The 19,552-nt window shown below is 42.0% G+C and overlaps 2 protein-coding genes across 2 annotated transcripts in view; both read left to right on the top strand.

The window, feature by feature from the left end:
- The window catches only part of LOC141442231 (dopamine receptor 1-like), a 142,801-nt gene that overhangs the window by 59,854 nt on the left and 63,395 nt on the right, over nucleotides 1-19,552 (top strand). The gene's annotated exons all lie outside the window — the stretch shown is intronic.
- LOC141442550 (uncharacterized) lies at nucleotides 14,436-17,668 on the top strand. The gene is made up of 2 exons (XM_074107569.1): nucleotides 14,436-17,401; nucleotides 17,449-17,668. The coding sequence occupies exons 1-2, from the start codon at nucleotides 14,436-14,438 to the stop codon at nucleotides 17,666-17,668; spliced, it is 3,186 nt and encodes a 1,061-aa protein (XP_073963670.1).

Below are 19,552 nucleotides of genomic sequence, written 5' to 3'. Positions count from 1 at the left end.
CATTCATTCGTGCCAGCTCTTGTGGATCGACCTAAACACCAAACTTTTCAACCCTTTGTCATACCTACTGTCAGTAAACATTTGAGCAACCCGATGGGAATCAAGTTGTTAGTACCGCTGATAGTATCAAGAAAGCGGACAAGGCCAGCATTATTTAACTTTGCCTATTAACCTACAATTCTGTGATCCCAGTGCTACCTACGTAGAATACTACACTGCGCGAACTCATATGTTTAATCAAGTTAGTGTGCACCTTATTACAAAGTGTATGTCCATGGCGGATTAAGGTGGGGCTACACCTATTCAGGAGTCATTGACACTTGGCAGCAGGATGCTAGTGCTCTGCTAGGTGTATGTGTATAGAGATTGTTTTGAAAATAATGAGTAAAGTATAAAGTAAAAATCTTTATTGCTAAAAGTGGGTTGGGTGCTGGGTGGGTAGAAATATGGTACTTAAATACAAAAAAGTGGAGTACTTAACCATTACTCTGTTTAAATTAGTACGCAATTTGAAAAATACTGTTGACTGCAAATTAAAACATTTTTCCTTATAATACTTTTTTTATGTATCATTGGTTTTAAACTAAAATGAACCATTTACGGCCTAAGCCCTTTCACTATGAGAGGAGGCTTACGACCTGCAGTGGAATGTATTATAGACGAGATGTGATGTTAAACAACAACTAGCTACTTGCGTGCACCGGTGGTTTCCTGCACCTCTCATTATGTCATCAGACATTCGCCTCATTATTAATATTAGCACTAGGTAGCAATGACTCAAATTACAAATCCTAGACTGTTGAGAACACATCCATAACGCCACTGATGGTGCGAAGATTCAAACTTCGGCTCGAACGCACCTCGAACTGTTTTCATAATAATAATATTATTATTAAATTTACCTCAAGGACACCCCAAAACAACAACAGTTTTAATTTTACTACAATTTTTACTAAAGAATGAACCCTAGATTAGGTACTTTCAACCTTTAAGAACCGAGGGCGCTAAAAACATGATTACACATAAGCTAAATTTAGTTTCAGTTGTACCTTTCCTGTTTAGGTTAGCTTGAAAAGATTCCTTTTAGGGATAAGTTCGCCTTGTACTCTTTTTGTTTTTTCTTTGTATTCTTTTTGTGTTTATGTACAATAAAGTATTTACATACATACATACATGATTACAGATAATGTAATTTCGTATTTTATAATGACAGAAGCTGTTTGCGCAGACATAGGCTGCTGTTACACATGCTAGTTACTAGCACGAAAACATGCTACTATTGAGCAAATGCTACCTACTAGCATGTGTGAATAGGACACGTGCTATTATTATTAAATAAGCATGCTTATTTAGCGGCATATTGGTATTTTAGGAACTAGCATGCTTATTAGCTGCTAGATTAGCATGCAGAGCATTGTGAGAATGTGTAAGGCGGCTTTTAGAATAGTGACCGTCGCTTACCATCGCAAACTGCTCGACTGGCGCTTAAAATAGTTAACGGGCCACATTTGGAATGAGCTAAAACCCCTGATTTAATATGCTCTTTGCGAACAGACTTAAGGGTGTATAGGTACAGCTAGAATTATAGTATTAGAATATAGTATCCCTATTCAGGCGCGGCGGTGTTGGGTGCAGGTATTGAGACCAAACCACGCGATTGAATTACACCGCAAAACTGGATCTAGCTCCGTATTCGATGCATGTCTAAGATTATAGAACACAGGTACATGTTTAAGTAGGACACCCTTGCAATATACCTACCCTCCTGACTCAGTGAGGTAGGAAGGGTATAATGAGTTAAAGAGATTTTGTTCTCTTGTCATTTATATGATGTTTTAATTTGCGAACTTGTTATGAAGTTATCTGCCGTGGTTGTACAACAGAAATGCCTGGCACAGTATGCCCAAACGAAACTTACTCCAAGGCCCACCTCCCCAAATTGGTATTTTTTCATTATTTCCTTAAACAAAATATGCCTTTAGCAAAATATTATATGTGAAGGAAGCCTCCTGGTTTTTTTGATGGTAGATACGGCATTTAAAACTACATACTTAATCAAATCTTGGAACTCGAATTTTACTGACTGCCAAGACATGCCATAAACACTGGCATACATGAACGATTCAAATCGTCACTACTTCGAAACAATCTCGTATCTCAAATATACACGTCAACAAGATTGACCCTTGAAATAATGTTCATAAAATTCACCCAGAAAAGTTATCGATTTTGAGATACGAGTTTTTTTAAAAGTAGTGACGTAGATAATGTTTTCTTCTATATCGTGTTGCTTAAAAATATTTGCTCAAGTAAATTTGTCGTCACTCTTTCTCAATATCCTCGCCCGCCTCTCAGTTATGTTTGTTTTGAGGGTTGTGGGGAGTCATTTTAATTACAATCTGTTGGTAGCAAATATCAATTTTGATTTAGCGTTTACATAACTCCGCCATTTTGTAACAAAACAGATACAATGTTAGGGGTCCTGTCATGGAAGCGGAGACTTGTTAGGATTCGAGAGCAGGCAGACATGTAACTTGAGAATCATTATTTAATGCAATAGAGAGTGATTTTTGGAGTTTACTCCTTAAAAATAATCCTCATAAATTTTAATTGTATTATAGTTTTATGAGATGTGAGATTAATATTAAGTCAAAAGTAGATTTCAATGAACCTTGCGCGGCTATACATTTGAAATCTTGTGACAACTTTTATCATCGTAAATTATAACATAAGACATGCGTTTACATATTTACACTTTTGGCCTATTGTATATTTAAACGACAGTCATACTTACTGAGTAAACTTGAATTCAATCGTGCGACGAAACTGACACAGATACACACTTTTTGAAAATGGCCAATGGGTCACATGCCATTCTTAACTATTCTATGACTGGGCAGAGACGCATGCTTGAATTATCCTAAAACTTCAACCTATTCGAAGGTACTCATTTACTTGATTGATCGTCCCTTTCTGCGAGTCATGCAAATCGCCCAATCCGTTTAATGTATGCGCCGGCACACGCTAGTCTTGCAGTTGTTGCTATCTGTGTTTGTTCAGTCGAGGTACTTTGAGTTCTCGAAAAGTTCTCACTTGATAAGGTCAAATAACTTTCAATGGTGACGATAGGTTAGCTATTCGTTAATTGATCGCTCGCGATATTTGTAGAAGTTCATTTTTAACACCTAAAAATTGTAACCCTGCTTCATTAGGTACACCTAATTTAACCAAAATATATATTTACTTATAAAATACTTAGCCTTGAGTACCTATAAAGCCTGCGGTCCCGGTTTCTATCCGGTAGGGGTAGATAAACGTCTGCGTACTCAGTATAATGAATACGAATGGTTGTATCTGAGATTTAAGTCCGTGCTTATCTTGTATGTTCATGTTTATCCGTTGGTACACGTAGTACAAGTTTTCTTATCTTGGGACCAGTTAATTGGTATAATCCTTTGAATTTTCGTGATTTTCACTCATCAATGACCATTAATTTGAATGTATGGGTATCTTATAATAAGAGGTATCTTATTATTGTAGAAACCCAAGGTTTCTTCAACTTTTCTTTGAATTTTACGATTTATTTTTAAATTATTTACTTATAAGTACGTCACTTGTGCTATTATGATTTTCTTTCATCTTTATTATATTTTGTGCGTGTGATTTAGGAGTGAGTTAAAACCGAGAACCCGTAGTAAAGCTATATTGACACATCGACCCTAAAAGGCTGATGAGTCTAGTTCTTGATTGATGAAATTGATTTCACTTCGCGGCTTTTGTATGATCGTGATTAAGGGAGTGAAATTGAGTGAATATGACGGGAAGTTACGTCGCTTTACATGATGTCAGCGTAACGTGCATGTATTCTGTAGATATGTGTCGAAGTATAGATAAAAAACTTAAGAAGATGACCTGTTGTATGTAGAAGTAACGTGTCTGTATAGATAAGTCGACGTTCCATATTCGAAAAATGACTTAAATCCATATCAATCCTGTGCACTACTACATACAACAGGGCATCTTGATTGTTATCATCTTATATTAAATTGATGATCGCCGACTGAAGCTAAAGATATGTGTGTCCGAAAGATGTATGTATATTTAATGACTTAAATCCCATATCAATCCTGTGCACTACTACATACAACAGGGCATCTTCTTAAGTTTTTTACCTATACTTATCATGATTGAAGCCGTGAAAACTGTGTCCAAAGAGATGTAATAACATCATTAAAGCAAGGAGAGGCTATTAAACGTCGATAATACGTTTCGAAAAGAAATTCAAATCATAACTCTCTTTCTCATGACTCTATATCATCTTAGTTCTATGCAACTGTTTACAGTAACATGACTCGCGAGTAAAAATGTTTTAATGTATAAAACTTTAACTTAATGTACCTACCTAATATTATTATTAGCTCAATAAAATATTGCAATAAACAATAAATACATTCTTTGAATCGCTTCAAGAGTCCCTCTTTGTATGAAATCGCTTTTATGAAACGTCAAAATTTTATTACGTCATTCTGTTTTGCTTCTTTTAGTAGACAATCAGGCTTTGCCCAAGCCTAGACGTCTGGCTTTCAACGTTTGAGAACATTCCAGGGATATTAAATCCAATGGCGTTATTTATTTTATTTTTATTTTATATTTGAACGCTTCGCAAACTCTAGCGTACGCAAATCCTTTTCGTTTGAACATTTTCGCGACACAATCGAGTTAGTCGAAAACATATCTATGTTTACATGCTTATAGATAAAAATAAAAGAAGACTTTTCTTGCACGCTGTGAAGAGAACATTAAAGTTATGGAACTTAATTTTTTTTTCTAATTCGGAACGCTAACCGTCTACGGGAAAGTTAAAGAATGTGCAACAAAGATCGAATGTGTCGAAAAACTAAACTAACGCGGCTATGTTGCAAAACTTAAATTTTAACTAATGTCACTTTTTGTATCTTTTGTTCGTGTGGTTTTGAGTTTGTTTTATGAAGTTAAAGCACTAATAATAATAAGCTAATAATTAAAACTTAATAAAATAATGTCCCTTAAACGTCATCCACGTTCATTAAAATCTTTGTCGCATGTCGCATGTAACTACTACCTTTAAGTTTTTTCGAATTTCTTTTTATTTCCAGTTCATTCCAACAATAATCAACCAGCCAGTGTTTATAAAACATGATTTAAATTTGGAATGTGAAGTGACATTTGATACATTCGGTAAATAATTGGCGGTGTACGAGTGTCGAATTCACATGTTGTGTCACGGTGCGCGGTGGGGTGCGGCTCACCTATGACGAACAACAATAACGGGGAGCACGGCAGCGCGGGCGGCGAGCCCGCCTCCGCCGACATGGATATGGACTCGCTTGAGGAAATGCTTCGTAAGGTAAGACATTGATGTATTGGAAGACCTAGAGCTGCATAATCAATTTTGACAAGTTTCAAAATTATTTTCAACTGGAACCAGGTTTCATAGGACATACAGTATGATTTTTGGCATCATTCAAAATTTAATGTGCGTGCTTCGGTATCAATAAAAAACCATGCTGAATTATTTTGGTTGCCCTTTTTAATTAAATGAATGTAAAAAAAAGAAACGGAAAATAATGAATACTAGCGGTAAAAATGATTCAAACGACAACGCTATAAGAAAGTAGGTACAGCCAGAAAAAGGGTATGTTAGAAAAATAACTTATGACACAATTAATTTAGATGCTTTTGTTTGCTTTGTCTAAATCATTCCATAATATGCTGCAATTTCTACAGTGCAGTACTCGTAGACAAATCAATTCATTGACAACAGTTGACACAGCATAAAATGATAACTAGCTTTTGGCACGCTCTAGTCACCTTACCAGCAATATAACTAATCGCAAACCATTGTTAATAAACAGCAAACCGTAGTTTAACCAACTGACTGACTATTAATCCGCTAATCAAACAGCTACAAATAGCAAAACGTATGTCACAATCAATCATCGAGGCTTAGAGCACTTCTAAACGGAGGCGTCATGTGTACATGTCGATTCAAAAAAAGGGAAATGCTTAGAGCAACTTAAAGATGGTTTTCAAAGGCCCCATTAGTTTGTCGAATTTTTGCAACAATGGCGCCTACTTTTAAATACCTACTCTGTTATTCATTTAGAAGATTAATACAACTGGCAGATGGTAAGGGCCTTGTGCAAGGTCCGCCCGGATTGCTACAACCCTCTTGCTCGCATATCCTGCCGTGAAGCAGCAGTGCTTGCACTGTTGTGTTGCGGCGTGGAGAGTAAGACAGCCGGTGAAATTACTGGCACGTGAGGTATCCCATCTTAGACCTCTAGGATGGCAACGTGCCTGCAATACCCCTGATGTTGCAGATGTTTACGGGCGGTGGTGATCTCTTACCATCAGGAGACCCACTTGCTCGTTTACCAGTCGAATAATAAAAAAAAACTCTATTCACAGACGAATCATCGAAATCAGCCTACTGCGCTTTTAGTAAAAGAGCACTACAAACGAACAAACAAACATATCTATGCGATATTGCGTATGTACGCGAATAGGGTAATAAACACAGTATTTTTTGCGTTGCGTAATTTTATAAAACTATCTGTCATTTTTGACAGAGACAAATGCATGCAAATATGTCATTAGATTGCATTGCATGCATATTTGTAATAGTTAGTTACTTCGCTAGGCACAAACAACAAAACTGTCAAATCTTGTCATTTACGCACGCAATCACATTCGCACATGTCTCGGCTATGACCGCTGGTCTTACACTCATTGATCTAACCGTTCGGTTTGATACTCTAAGAAGGCTTAAGTGGCGTGCTCTTTGCGCCGAATTAATTAAACTAGCATGTTTATCCATGTATTCATTACGTGCCCGCTCGCACGTTGCGGTTTGTGCTTGACGTACCGTTTCGCTGTGTTCGTTGAAGTAACCTGCTATGTAAATTAGTGAGGTCGGTAGAAATCAAGTTTAAATAAGCTGCATTTCTACTATGCTCCACTTCAGGAGGCTTTCCAAAAATTTGACAAGAACTTGCTTACATTAGGTACTTTTAGTTCAGATTTCAACGTTGTGCTACCCAAATTACTTACCTACACAGCCTCATAACACGCTTCGCTGCGTCCTGCTTACTGCTTCTTATGTAACATTAGACTCTACCTACCACTGTCCGACACTAAAATGTAGGTATACCTGCTTATCTAATATATTATGTGTAATGTGTCACAAATAAATGTTTCCTTTTTTTTAAAGAGCCCTCTGTGACCTAGGTACTTACAGAATAAACTTTTTAATTCGATTTTATTTTGATCGAAGAGGATACGGTATCACACGGCGTATCGTACGCCGTTAGGCTACAGCTGAATATGGACGTATCTTTTTACACGACAATGTTAGGTAGGCATACGTTATACTCGAAGTGAGAGTCCATATTAGAATGGGTGTGCTTGATACATACGCTTGATATCAGTACGGTAAAAACCTACCTTTAAACTACAGCAGTCAAGCGAGAAAACTAAACTAGCAGAATAACTCCAGCTGCTGTAAAACGTGGCACAGATTGCAAAGTTTAAAAGGTTTCAGAAATAGAAAAATAAAGTACGGAAGTAAAATCTAAGCAAAGTGCACATGAGATCCTTTGACGTTTCCCAGCTGCTATATTTTCTTAACAATTTTGTGCTAGTCTTGAGCGTGTATGTTAGCTTTATAAGTATGGGTATCCACCGAGGGCGTTCGCGCGCAACGTAATAAAATTCCAAAAGTTGCCCATTCCATATGTACAACACAATATAATATATCGTCACTACTTTAAAAAAAACTCTTATCTCGAAGTAGATAATTTTTCTGAGTGGACCTTATGAACATTACGTCAAGGTTCAATTTTGTTTGACATATTGATTTTAGATACGAGATTTTTCAAAGTAGTGACGATATTAATTCTGTAATGAATTTATGGTTTTTAAAAAGCACTCCCACTGATTTTATACATACACATATTCAGATAAATAATTATAAACTTTTATCACGTTTACATAGATGCCATTTAAGCGTGTGTCGCTACACATCGGTGTGCACCTAACTTTAGGCTAGAAATATTCGAGCCTTATGAACAGAATATCCCAGCTTTATGAAGTGCCAGGACTCGACGGATATATCGGCTCGTTCGATATTTCTCGTTAAAATGAAAAATGTCGCTCGGAAATGCAGAAATAATATCGCCGTGTGGAACGAGAAGGGCTTGTATTTTGCCAGGGTTCCGTAGTTTTACAGCATTTCGACAACCATGATTTTGTCCATAAAATTCGACTTCCTTTTTGCGAACTTTTGATATTGTCTCATGGTTAAAACCATTCATATAATAAAATCTTAAATGAATTATTATAGTTCTAATTTAAGAAAAAACATCATACACTCCCAACTCGCAATCCTCACTGCCCGCATTGAAACTTGAGCCCATGGCCTCTCATTCTGCTGGGAGATCTGTTTCAGATTGTCCTGTAATGAAACTTTAATGTAGGTCGAGATGATGACCATTCACTCATCGTTCCAATCAATATAGGATAGAAAATTACCCCCTTATTCATAAAACTTAACAAGCCTATGTTAACTAACAAATGCTTTGTCCCTTTCTAACAAATACAAATGTCGAAGTGACAGATAAGGACAAACGAATTTTAGCGGCATTTTAACTAAAATAGGTTTGATTGTCGTTTATGAATAAGGGGGTTAGTGTTTCAAGCTCAGCTAAATGCTGGACAATATACAGTGTGCTAGAAAATCAGATGCGGATATTTTAATGATCGATTATTTGCATCGTTGTTAATTAGTTTCAATTAAATTAAATAAAAAGAAATGTTAATGCAAGGATGATTATTTTTAAACGGAATGGTATTTTTGCATGAAACAAAAAAAAACATTACCACACAATACTTAAATAATTTATGTGTACAAATGATTCTTAGGTTATTAATTACATACCCTGAAAATATCCACACCCAATTTTCTAGCACCTTATTTAATAATTTAACTCATTCATTGTTTCGTCTCTTGTTATACAGGATAACAAGAATGGTCAGAGTACGAAACTTATTCCGTTCAATACAATATTATTTTTGTAAATATTAATTTGAATTCATTTTAAATATAATGATAACAGTTAGAAGTTGTTTTAAATGTTTACTGTGAATTAAAATTTTTAGTGTACTTACTTTTTTAGGTTAATAACATGTTCTAATCATTAGAATCTAATGGATCAATGTTATCTGAAATAGTTAATAAATATTCTGTTCCATTAAATGATATGATTTGCGACAAAATGCCGAAAGTGGATTACATTAAAGATAAACTTGTGCAGAACCCTTTGCATTTGCCTTATTATAACGTCACACACACTGTCTGACGCACTCGTTGTGATGATTTTGTTGCGATCGGTGCTCGAAATGGTTACATGAATTCTGCAGTATTTTTCATGGTGAAACTGCAAAGTTTAATAAATTCAGCATTCATCTCTAAAGATAATGTACCTAGTCGAGGAAACTGAATCACGGACCAGGGACCTTTTCATAATCAATTACGTTATGGTTTCTTAGGTAGATGTATGGAAAGTCAACATGACATTAGTAGCAGGGTCCACGCTGGGACGTGATTCAGTTTCCTTGACTGTACAAACTGTTTTGAATTCGATATATTTCAGCAGGTTCGACTGAACACCTCGTTCAAGGTTCAAACCCGGATTGGAGTCCTCCACCCTCTGCTTGAAAGAGCGCAGGTAAAACCACTAGGCCTCCATGGCTCTAAAAAATATTTTCCTTCATTATTTCATTTACAAAAAATACCGTATAAATTCAAATGCCGCAGTAAACCGACTGTTTACATTTCACCACCGTTTAAATTACACCCATATGAAATTAGAATAACGTTTCCCTCAATACTGAATTTATTCATTTCATCACATCCGGTTATATCCGGTTAAAACGAGTAAAAATTAACCGGGTCATAAAATTTAATACCCGTCACGATGACAGCCGAATTACTTCTGACCGGAGTCGCAATTTATGTTTGTTTGTAAACGAGGGCTTCGATGGGTTCATTAGTTTTTACTGCTGTCACTCTCGACTATTTCAGCTGAGGTAATGGAAACAAATATGCGTATGCTGTTACTGTTACTGGTGTATGTATGTACCTATGTAAAATCTTTATTGTACAAAATAAGTAAACAAACACAATTGCCAAACGTTGAGATTTATGTACAAAGAGAACTTCCTATAGATGGATATCATAAAATATTTATTTTGGTCTAGCTGTTGCCCGCGGTTTCTTCCATAAAACCTTCTCCTAACAATAACGCACAAACCTGCGAAATTCAATTAGTGTGAAGTCCAATCCGCACTGTTCCCGCGTGAACTATGGCCCAGCCTCTTGTTCTGAAGGAGCCTGTGCCTTATCAGTACGTATATAGGCTGGATTACAATAACGAACGCAACAGAAAAATATTAGTAAATAGTTCGATTTGCGCTTATAACACATTTTACGATAATTTTTCGCTTATGTCTAACTATTCTGATCTCGAATAAAAACACCGATGTTATTTTGCTTAATTAGCTCAAATGTCGAAACGTTTGCTCTCAATTAATTTCAAAACGTTGTTTTTGCAAAAGAAAAACATCCAAACGCGAAAATGCTTGTAACGACTGCGGCCATTTAAAAATAATTAGGGAAACATATTCATACACGAGAATCAATTTAGAGTAAACGAACGAGGGATGATCATTAAAATACCCGTACGATTATTCGTGCCGTATGCAGTTTTAATTAATTTCGATTAAAAACGCTCATTGTAGTCTCATTAATATTAAATGATCTTTAGCGCACCATTTAAGTTGTATTCCTGTTTGTTTATGAACAGTCGAACACATTGATTCATGACATGACCCAGAATGAAATCTTTGTGCTACTAATGTCATGTTGACATCTCATATTTTTGTCAAGGAAATCGTAGAGTAATTGACTATGAAAAGGTTCCACCCTGGGTCATGATTCAATTTGTTCGACTGTACAGCGTCTGCTGAGCGTGTGCGTCTGCACACGGTCGTCTGATCGGATAGCCGAGTGGTTTATAGAACCTGACTATGAAGCTTGAGGTCACGGGTTTGATCCCCGTCGGGGCAGATATTGTATGAATAATTATTAATTTATTATGAATGTTTGTTCTCGAGTCTTGGGTATCTTATATGTATTTGTCTTATAAACAAGTATGTTTATCCGGTTTACTAATGTTTCGGCGAATAACGTTTGGCAACCTGTTTCATTTCGCAACTTTTCATTTCCCAACTGTTTAATATTTCTGAAACTGTAAATATTCAGGACTTTTATAAACTAACTTGTTGACGACGCGCTCACACGGACCTACCCTTTTTTATTTAATGTTATTTTTTCCAAATTTGAGGGTGAAGTTTCTTCATTCACTGTTAGAGGTCGATTGCTATGACCTGTCAGTCTGCACGCATCTCGCGACTAGATCGCATGTCTTTTCTGTATCAAATTAGTGTTACAAGGTTCTATTTGTACTCATTAATACTGTGCATATTAAAATAAACAGCGTGTTCGTTTTGACAAGGTGTGTTTTTACTGAAGAGAACCCAGTTGCCTACAAAGTTGGTCTTCGAACCGCATCTACATGTTTAACACACCTCAAGCTATGGTAAAAACACGCAGTACAACGCGAAAGGAGCTACTGAGGATGGAAGAAGGACAAGAAGTCAGTACTTGTGACGGCAAAAACGCACACACGAGCCAACACTGCGAAGTAGCGGACAAGATGGCGGCTCATAGTTCGGAACCGAAGGGTAGCTTATTAAAATCTGAACCGGTTGTGCAGCCACGCCCCGAGCGCTCTTTGTCGGTAGCTAAATCCAGAAGATCCTCAACAACTTCTACAGAAGCGCGCAGAATAAGATTGCTGTTTGAAGCAGAACAACAAAAGGCAGCCATTAAGATGCAACTTATTGATAAAAGGCTAGCCGCAGACCTAGCCGACCTAGAAGATGAAAGATACAGTTCACACGAAAGCATTGAAGTTACACGGCGAAATGTTGAGCAATGGATGGAGGAAAATGCGGAAGGCCCCGTCACGGAACCACCACAGTCACATCTGGAACCGCCACAACCGCAGCCGCAGCCAGCCCCCGGATATGGTATGAGCACGGGCAACCTGCACAAGGCGGACGCTGACGCGTCAGATAGAACTATCCAGATGCTTGCATCGGCGGTCCAGAACCTCACGACTTCTTCTGGTCATCACAAGCCGAACGCTAATTTGTTAAGCCGTATCTGTACACCAAGAGACTTACCTGAATACCACGGTGATCCTCTCGATTGGCTGCAGTTCAAACAAGCGTACGAAGAATCGACAGACGTCTGTAACTTTAGCCCTAAGGAAAACTTATGGAGACTACGTAAGTGCCTGCGCGGACCTGCAAAAGAAGCGGTGTCAGCTTTGCTCATTAGTGCTTCATCGCCCGATAAAATAATGGCAACGCTTCAACTGCGCTTCGGAGATCCAGACTGCATATTAAATAGGCTCGTGGTAGATATCAAGAAACTCCAGCCTATCTCACATGATTACCAGAAAGAGATCGTCATTTTCTCCGTGAAAGTACAGAATTTTGTTGAAGCAGTAAAAGTGGTGGGGGCGCGAGGAATATATTCAAGGTATGAGCATTGTGCCATTACTCTTATCTAAACTTCCCACCTTACTCTTGTCGAAGTGGTCAGACTACAGCTTTCCATTAATTAACAGTGGAATTAATAAGTCGCGTCTAGATATTTTATCCGACTTCTTAAATATGGAAGCTATGAAAATTGCTACCACTGCTAATATACACCACACGCTGAGTTACCGCTCCGATCAACATAAATACAAGCATCACGATACCAATAACCGGCCGCAAGTTGTATTACTACAAACCGAAGAACCAGTCAGCGGCGACAATAATAAATGCAACTTTTGTCGTAAATCGCAATGCCGCAAACTATCTGAATGTAAACAATTCAAGAAGGCGTTACGTAAGGTTCGGTGGCAGTACGTAAAACGCAACGGTATTTGCTTCAAATGTTTAGATTCACGTCATGAAAGAGAAACATGTCCTGCTCCGGTGTGCGACAAGGAAGAGTGCGGCCGAGCGCACCACAGAATGCTGCACTATAATGTAAACAATAACAGTCAGGGAGGCAGCCCGGGCCAGGCGGCGGCGCGCGAGCGCGACTCGCAGTCAGCTGATGCGCCCGCCCCGGAGGTTGTAACGCATGTCAACCTATCTTGTAATCGAGTGCTGCTTAAAGTTGTGCCGGTTCGCATCCACACTGCCGACGGCGCCGTGATACATAGCAGTGCCTTGTTGGACGACGGATCTACTGTGACTTTAATCAGCGCCGCGCTGGCCGAGCGCGCTGGGCTGCGCGGCCGCCGGGAATCAATGCGCGTGTGCGGGCCGTGGAGTGAAAATGAAATAGTTTGTGATAGCACGGTACTGGAGTTACGACTTTCTGATATAGACGATAAGGTTCATTCTATAAAAGCGCGAAGTGTTAACGATTTAAGCCTACCCGAGCAAAACATGTCAGTAATCGATTGTAATAAATATAATTATCTTAGGAATATTAAACGCAACTTATGTAATTCTGTAGGTAAACCAGAGATGTTAATAGGTCAAGATAATTATCACTTAATGTTACCTTTGCAAATTCTAACTGGTAAACCGTGTGAGCCGTCTGCAACACTTACGCCCCTAGGTTGGTGCATTCATGGTAACGTGGTCGTACGCGGGACGTCGGGGGCCGCACGTGCCGCGCTGTGTATAGCGAGCGCGGGCGCCGCGGGTGCTGCGCTGAGTACAGCCGGCGCGGGCGCCGACACGGGTGCCGCGATTGGGCCGCTCGCTATGAGCGCGGGCGCCAACGCGGGCCGCCGCGGGTGCCGCGCTGAGTACAGCCGGCGCGGGCGCCGCGATGCATGGCCGCTCGCTATGAGCGCGCGGCGCCAACGCGGGCGCGGGCGCGGGTGCCGCGCTGAGTACAGCCGGCGCGGGCGCCGACACGGGTGCCGGCGCGGGCGCCGCGATGCAGTGGCCGCTCGCTATGAGCGCGGCGCGCGGGCGCCGCGCCGCGCTGAGTACAGCCGGCGCGGGTGCAGTGGGAGACGCGCGCGCTTCGCGACCTGCACGAAGAGGTGCGGCGCGCGTTCGCCCTGGACGCCGCCGGCGTCACAAGTAGGCCCCGGCAGAACGCGGACGACGCCCGAGCGGTTGAGCAGCTGGAACGTTCGGCCGAGCTGGTCGACGGCAGGTGGCGGGTCGGCTTGCCGTGGAAGGACCCTGAGTGCGCGATGCCCGACACCATGCCTGACGCTCTTAAACGATTAAGAGGGATCGAACGCAAAATGGCACGCGATAAGCAATATGCTGACAGGTACGTAGAAAGGGTACATCATTTATTTGAAAACGATTTTGCCAGGGAATTGGAAGATACGCGGCGCACGCAAAGGACGTGGTATTTGTCACATTTTGGCGTCGACAACCCAAACAAAAAAAAGTTGCGCCTGGTGTTCGATGCGGCGGATAGCACTAATGGTACGTGTTTAAATGACTATCTGCTCAAAGGGCCGGATCTGCTCACCTCTCTGTGGGGTATCATGCTACGCTTCAGGGTAAACAGAGTAGCAGTCACAGGGGACATAAAAGATATGTTCTTAAGGATTCAGATTCGGCCACAGGACCAGGACGCGCTGAGATTTTTATGGCGGAACAATCCTACGGAACCCGTCAAAACGTATGTAATGACATCCCTTATTTTTGGTGCCAAATGCTCACCCTTTGTCGCACAGTTCATAAAGAACAAAAACGCTCGGCGCTATGAGTCATCGTCGCCGGCCGCAGTCAGCGCCATTTGCGACTCGCATTACGCCGACGACTACATCCAGAGTCTGCCGGACGAGGCCGCCGCCATCGATATGGTCAAAGAAGTCACTGAAATTCACAGGGCTGGGGGATTTGAAATTCGTAACTGGACGAGCAATAGCTTATCAGTGGTAAACAGCGTGCCAAAAGAGACCCTAGGAGCGGCTGCCGTAAAATTCAAAATCGATCAACAGCTTGAAGGCGAGCGCACGCTCGGCTTGATCTGGTTCCCGGCGACCGACGAGCTAGGTTTCGACGTTTCGTTCAAGCGCATTCCGGACGACGTTATTCAAGGTACTCGGAGACCTACAAAACGTCTCATGCTCCGTGTCGTTATGTCTGTATTTGACGTGTTTGGTTTTCTGTCGCCCTTTACTATACAGGGCCGAATTATGTTGCAGGATACATGGCGCTTGAATATAGGTTGGGACGATTTTCTTCCGGACGTCATTCATAAAAAATGGTGTAGGTGGCTCGATTTGCTTAAAGTTGTAGGTACAATTCGTTTGCCGAGATGGTATGCGGCGAGCAGGGACGGCGCTGCAGGAGTGAGCGAGATGGAGCATCAACCGGTCGGCGGCGTAGCGGGCCGGCCGCCGCTCTCACCTGCTACGCGCTGCTACGACTCCATAACAGGGGACGGCGCTACGCGCGCTACGAAACCTCAGGCATCTGTAGCGGGCGATTCAAGTTATAATAATTTACAATTACATTTATTTAGTGATGCTTCGCTGCAAGCTATGTCTGCGGTTGCGTATTTACGCTGGAATAATAAGGGTAAAATATTAATGGCCTTTGTAGCCAGCAAGGCGCGGGCGGCACCGCTCAAGGCCACGACCGTGCCGCGCCTCGAGCTGCAGGCGGCCGTGCTGGCAGCGCGGCTGGCGGACGCGGTCGGCAGGGAGCTCAAGCTACCTATAGCTCGGCGTTACTTCTGGTGCGATTCGAGTACGGTGCTTCACTGGCTGAATAATAACACGCGTAGCTACAAGACGTTCGAGGCTAACCGACTCGGTGAAATAGACGATCTCACTAACTTGGCGGACTGGCGGTACGTACCGACCGCTTTGAACGTAGCTGACATAGCTACTAGAGACGCGTTTAAGCACGATTCCCTTTTAAAGGAGTGGCTTAATGGGCCCTCATTCCTGTACGACGACGAGTCTCGCTGGCCGCTCAACATTTTGGAACCTGAAAACAAAGAGACTTTTAAAGAATGCATAAATGTTGTGCTAAACTTACCTGCAGAGCAGCCGGTCCCGGACCCCGAACGCTTCTCCTCCTGGTTGCGATACCTTCGATCTGCTGCGGCGGTCCTGAAATTTATAAATATCTGTAGAGGTATCCGTGCCGACGAGTGCGCTCTGATGGAGCGGGCGGAGCTGTTGGTGCTGCGGCAGGCGCAGGCAGAGTCGTTCGGCGGCGATATAGCAACGCTCCGGGCTGGTAAGTGTTTACCGCGCGAAAGTAGGCTACTAACGCTGTCGCCTTACCTGGACGATGACGGCGTGCTGCGCGTGGGCGGCCGCATCGATGCCGCGCTTGACGTACCGCTGGAGACGAGAAGGCCGGTTATTCTTGACGGAAAGCATCCGACGGCACGGCTTTTAGTTAAGCACTACCACATCAAAGCTGCTCACGGCAACCAGGAGGCGGTCGTGAACGACGTCAAGCAGAGGTACTGGGTGATACGATTGCGACCCACCGTGAAGAACGTCGTGTCTCGCTGCATGTTTTGCCGCTTGCGAAAGGCAAAACCCGAGCCGCCTCGCATGGGCGACCTGCCTGCCGCGCGCGTGGCGCATCACCAACGACCCTTCACGCATTGTGGGGTCGATCTTTTCGGCCCTATGGAAGTCGTGGTGGGCCGGCGCAGGGAGAAACGTTACGGCGTTCTGTTTACGTGCTTAACCGTCCGTGCGATACATATAGAACTCGTGCATTCGCTCACCACGGACTCGATGATAATGGCGCTACGTCGTATGGCGTCGCGACGAGGTTGGCCGCGACATATTTATTCCGATAACGGAACAAACCTAAGAGGCTCGGACACGGAGCTTAAAAGGGCAGTCGAGGACATAGACGATGAGGCGCTGAAAGCGGAGGCGGTGAACAACGGGGCGCATTGGAGCTTCATACCCCCTGCAAGCCCCCATTGGGGGGGGGCGTGGGAGCGCCTTATTAGAAGCGTAAAGACCTCATTGAGGGTCATACTCAAGGAGCGAGCCCCTCGGGACGAAGTTCTGGCCACTCTTCTTGCGGAAGTGGAAGGTATGGTAAACGGGCGCCCCCTAACACACGTGTCGGTGGAGCCGGGATCGTCTGAGGCCTTGACTCCTAACCATTTCCTTTTAGGTTCATCGGCAGTCTTGCCGACGTTGGGGTCATTCGATGACTCCGACCTGTTTCTCAGGAAACAGTGGCGGAAGGCCCAACGGCTCGCCGACATGTACTGGCGACGTTGGGTAAGGAATACCTTCCGCAACTGTTGCCTAGGAGCAAGTGGCAGCGGGAGCGCAGAGGGCTGCGTGTGGGCGACCTGGTGCTGGTGGCGGACCCGGCCGCGCCGCGCAACGCGTGGCCGCGCGGGCTGGTGCAGCGCGTGACGCCGGGCCGCGACGGCCGCGTGCGCCTGGTAGAGGTGCGTACGGCGGGCGGCGTGCTGCGCCGCTCCGCACAGCGCGTCGCCCCCGTCCCTATGGGTGATGAGTGCTGACCAGCACTGGGGAGGGGAATGTTGACGACGCGCTCACACGGACCTACCCTTTTTTATTTAATGTTATTTTTTCCAAATTTGAGGGTGAAGTTTCTTCATTCACTGTTAGAGGTCGATTGCTATGACCTGTCAGTCTGCACGCATCTCGCGACTAGATCGCATGTCTTTTCTGTATCAAATTAGTGTTACAAGGTTCTATTTGTACTCATTAATACTGTGCATATTAAAATAAACAGCGTGTTCGTTTTGACAAGGTGTGTTTTTACTGAAGAGAACCCAGTTGCCTACACTACTTTTCTTATAATATGTAAGGTATTCACTTTTCTTATAATATTATAAGAAAATTGAATCAATAACTGCAGGCAGGTCCCGTCTTGAACTAAACAAGATATTATGAACCACATGTTCTAAGAAAAGTACGTTACTAACAGACCATAGCTAAAAAATCCTTGAGTCTGAAGCTGAATAATGCCATAATTAGGCAGACGAATACCGCAGCATGCATGCCGGATTGGTGCGATGATAAACGAGTGTTAAACGCACCGTGAAATGTGAAATGAGCTTACTCGGGTATAATTACACTGTCTGAGACTGCGGTAGGTTAAAAAATGGCGTGGGTTTAATACGTACGTACATATATTACCATTGAACATAGAAACACAAAACTATAACAGTAGACACAGAATAGCAAAAAATGAATTTCTTTTTAACTTGATTTAAGACAGGAAATCTTTACAAATATAGGAAAGCAATTAAATTATGCGTAATTTTATGCAACTTACCTTGTCTTGGAGTGGTTTTTTTTTTTTTTTTTTATTCGACTGGATGGCAAACGAGCAAGTGGGTCTCCTGATGGTAAGAGATCACCACCGCCCATAAACATCTGAAACACCAGGGGTATCGCAGACGCGTTGCCAACCTAGAGGCCTAAGATGGGATACCTCAAGTGCCAGTAATTTCACCGGCTGTCTTACTCTCCACGCCGAAACACAACATGGTGATAATGTAAATAAAGTCTCACGTAGGTCTGTAGACACCACAAGTCCAGTGTGGGTTGGGAACTTAATACACTTCATTGAAATTAAATATGATTTTGTTGAAATATCAGTGTGCATCACTCAGCATTCGTTCATTCATCATTCTCAAGTACAATAATAATATACAAGTCAATAAAAACACAATGTAACAAACCAACAAAATTTGTTACCAATAAATCCAAAAGTCAGAAAGCATTCAAGTCAGAAACAACCCGCACTCCACCCGTATCAGTTACCAAATATAACATTTCTCACCCTCACACTTCGGGCATACAAATGCTGTCCACACCAGGCCTTCGCACACCGTATCAAGATTTCCCAGAGACCACCCAAACGGGGTGACTTGAACCTTTTTCCTTCCCCCTAAAGTCAAAATTTCAAATGCAAATGGATAGAGTCTGAAAATTACTAGTCGATATGTGCAAATATATGTACATATTTATCCGTATCGTCTGCTATCGTCGTATATGTCTGCTAGTAAAATGAATGTGAAAAAAAAACAGATGTACTCCATCATGTTTCGTGGTAATAAATTACCATGATTTTATTTTGTGTGCTCAAGCGTGTGAACATTTTGCTTAGAAAGACATTGGGTTAGAAAGATAGACCTATTTCTTTGGAGAGGTAATGTATCACTGGTAAAGTTGTCAAACATTCGAGGTTTGGAGTTTTATCTTTCTAGGCTCTAATTTCAAACTTAGAAATTACTACACTCGAAGACTTTTGAGTTCCAGGTCGAGTAGAGCTTAAGTCATCTGTATGATTTATATAAAAACTAAAACTCAATACTGCTATTTGGACACTCGCTCGCTCGCTTCTCACTTGCAAGTTATATTTATGTTTTGTG

The sequence above is a fragment of the Choristoneura fumiferana genome, chromosome 25 (assembly GCF_025370935.1).
Source record: "Choristoneura fumiferana chromosome 25, NRCan_CFum_1, whole genome shotgun sequence".
Classification (NCBI taxonomy): Eukaryota; Metazoa; Arthropoda; class Insecta; order Lepidoptera; family Tortricidae; genus Choristoneura; species Choristoneura fumiferana.
This window is presented reverse-complemented; position numbering and strand designations above follow the sequence as displayed.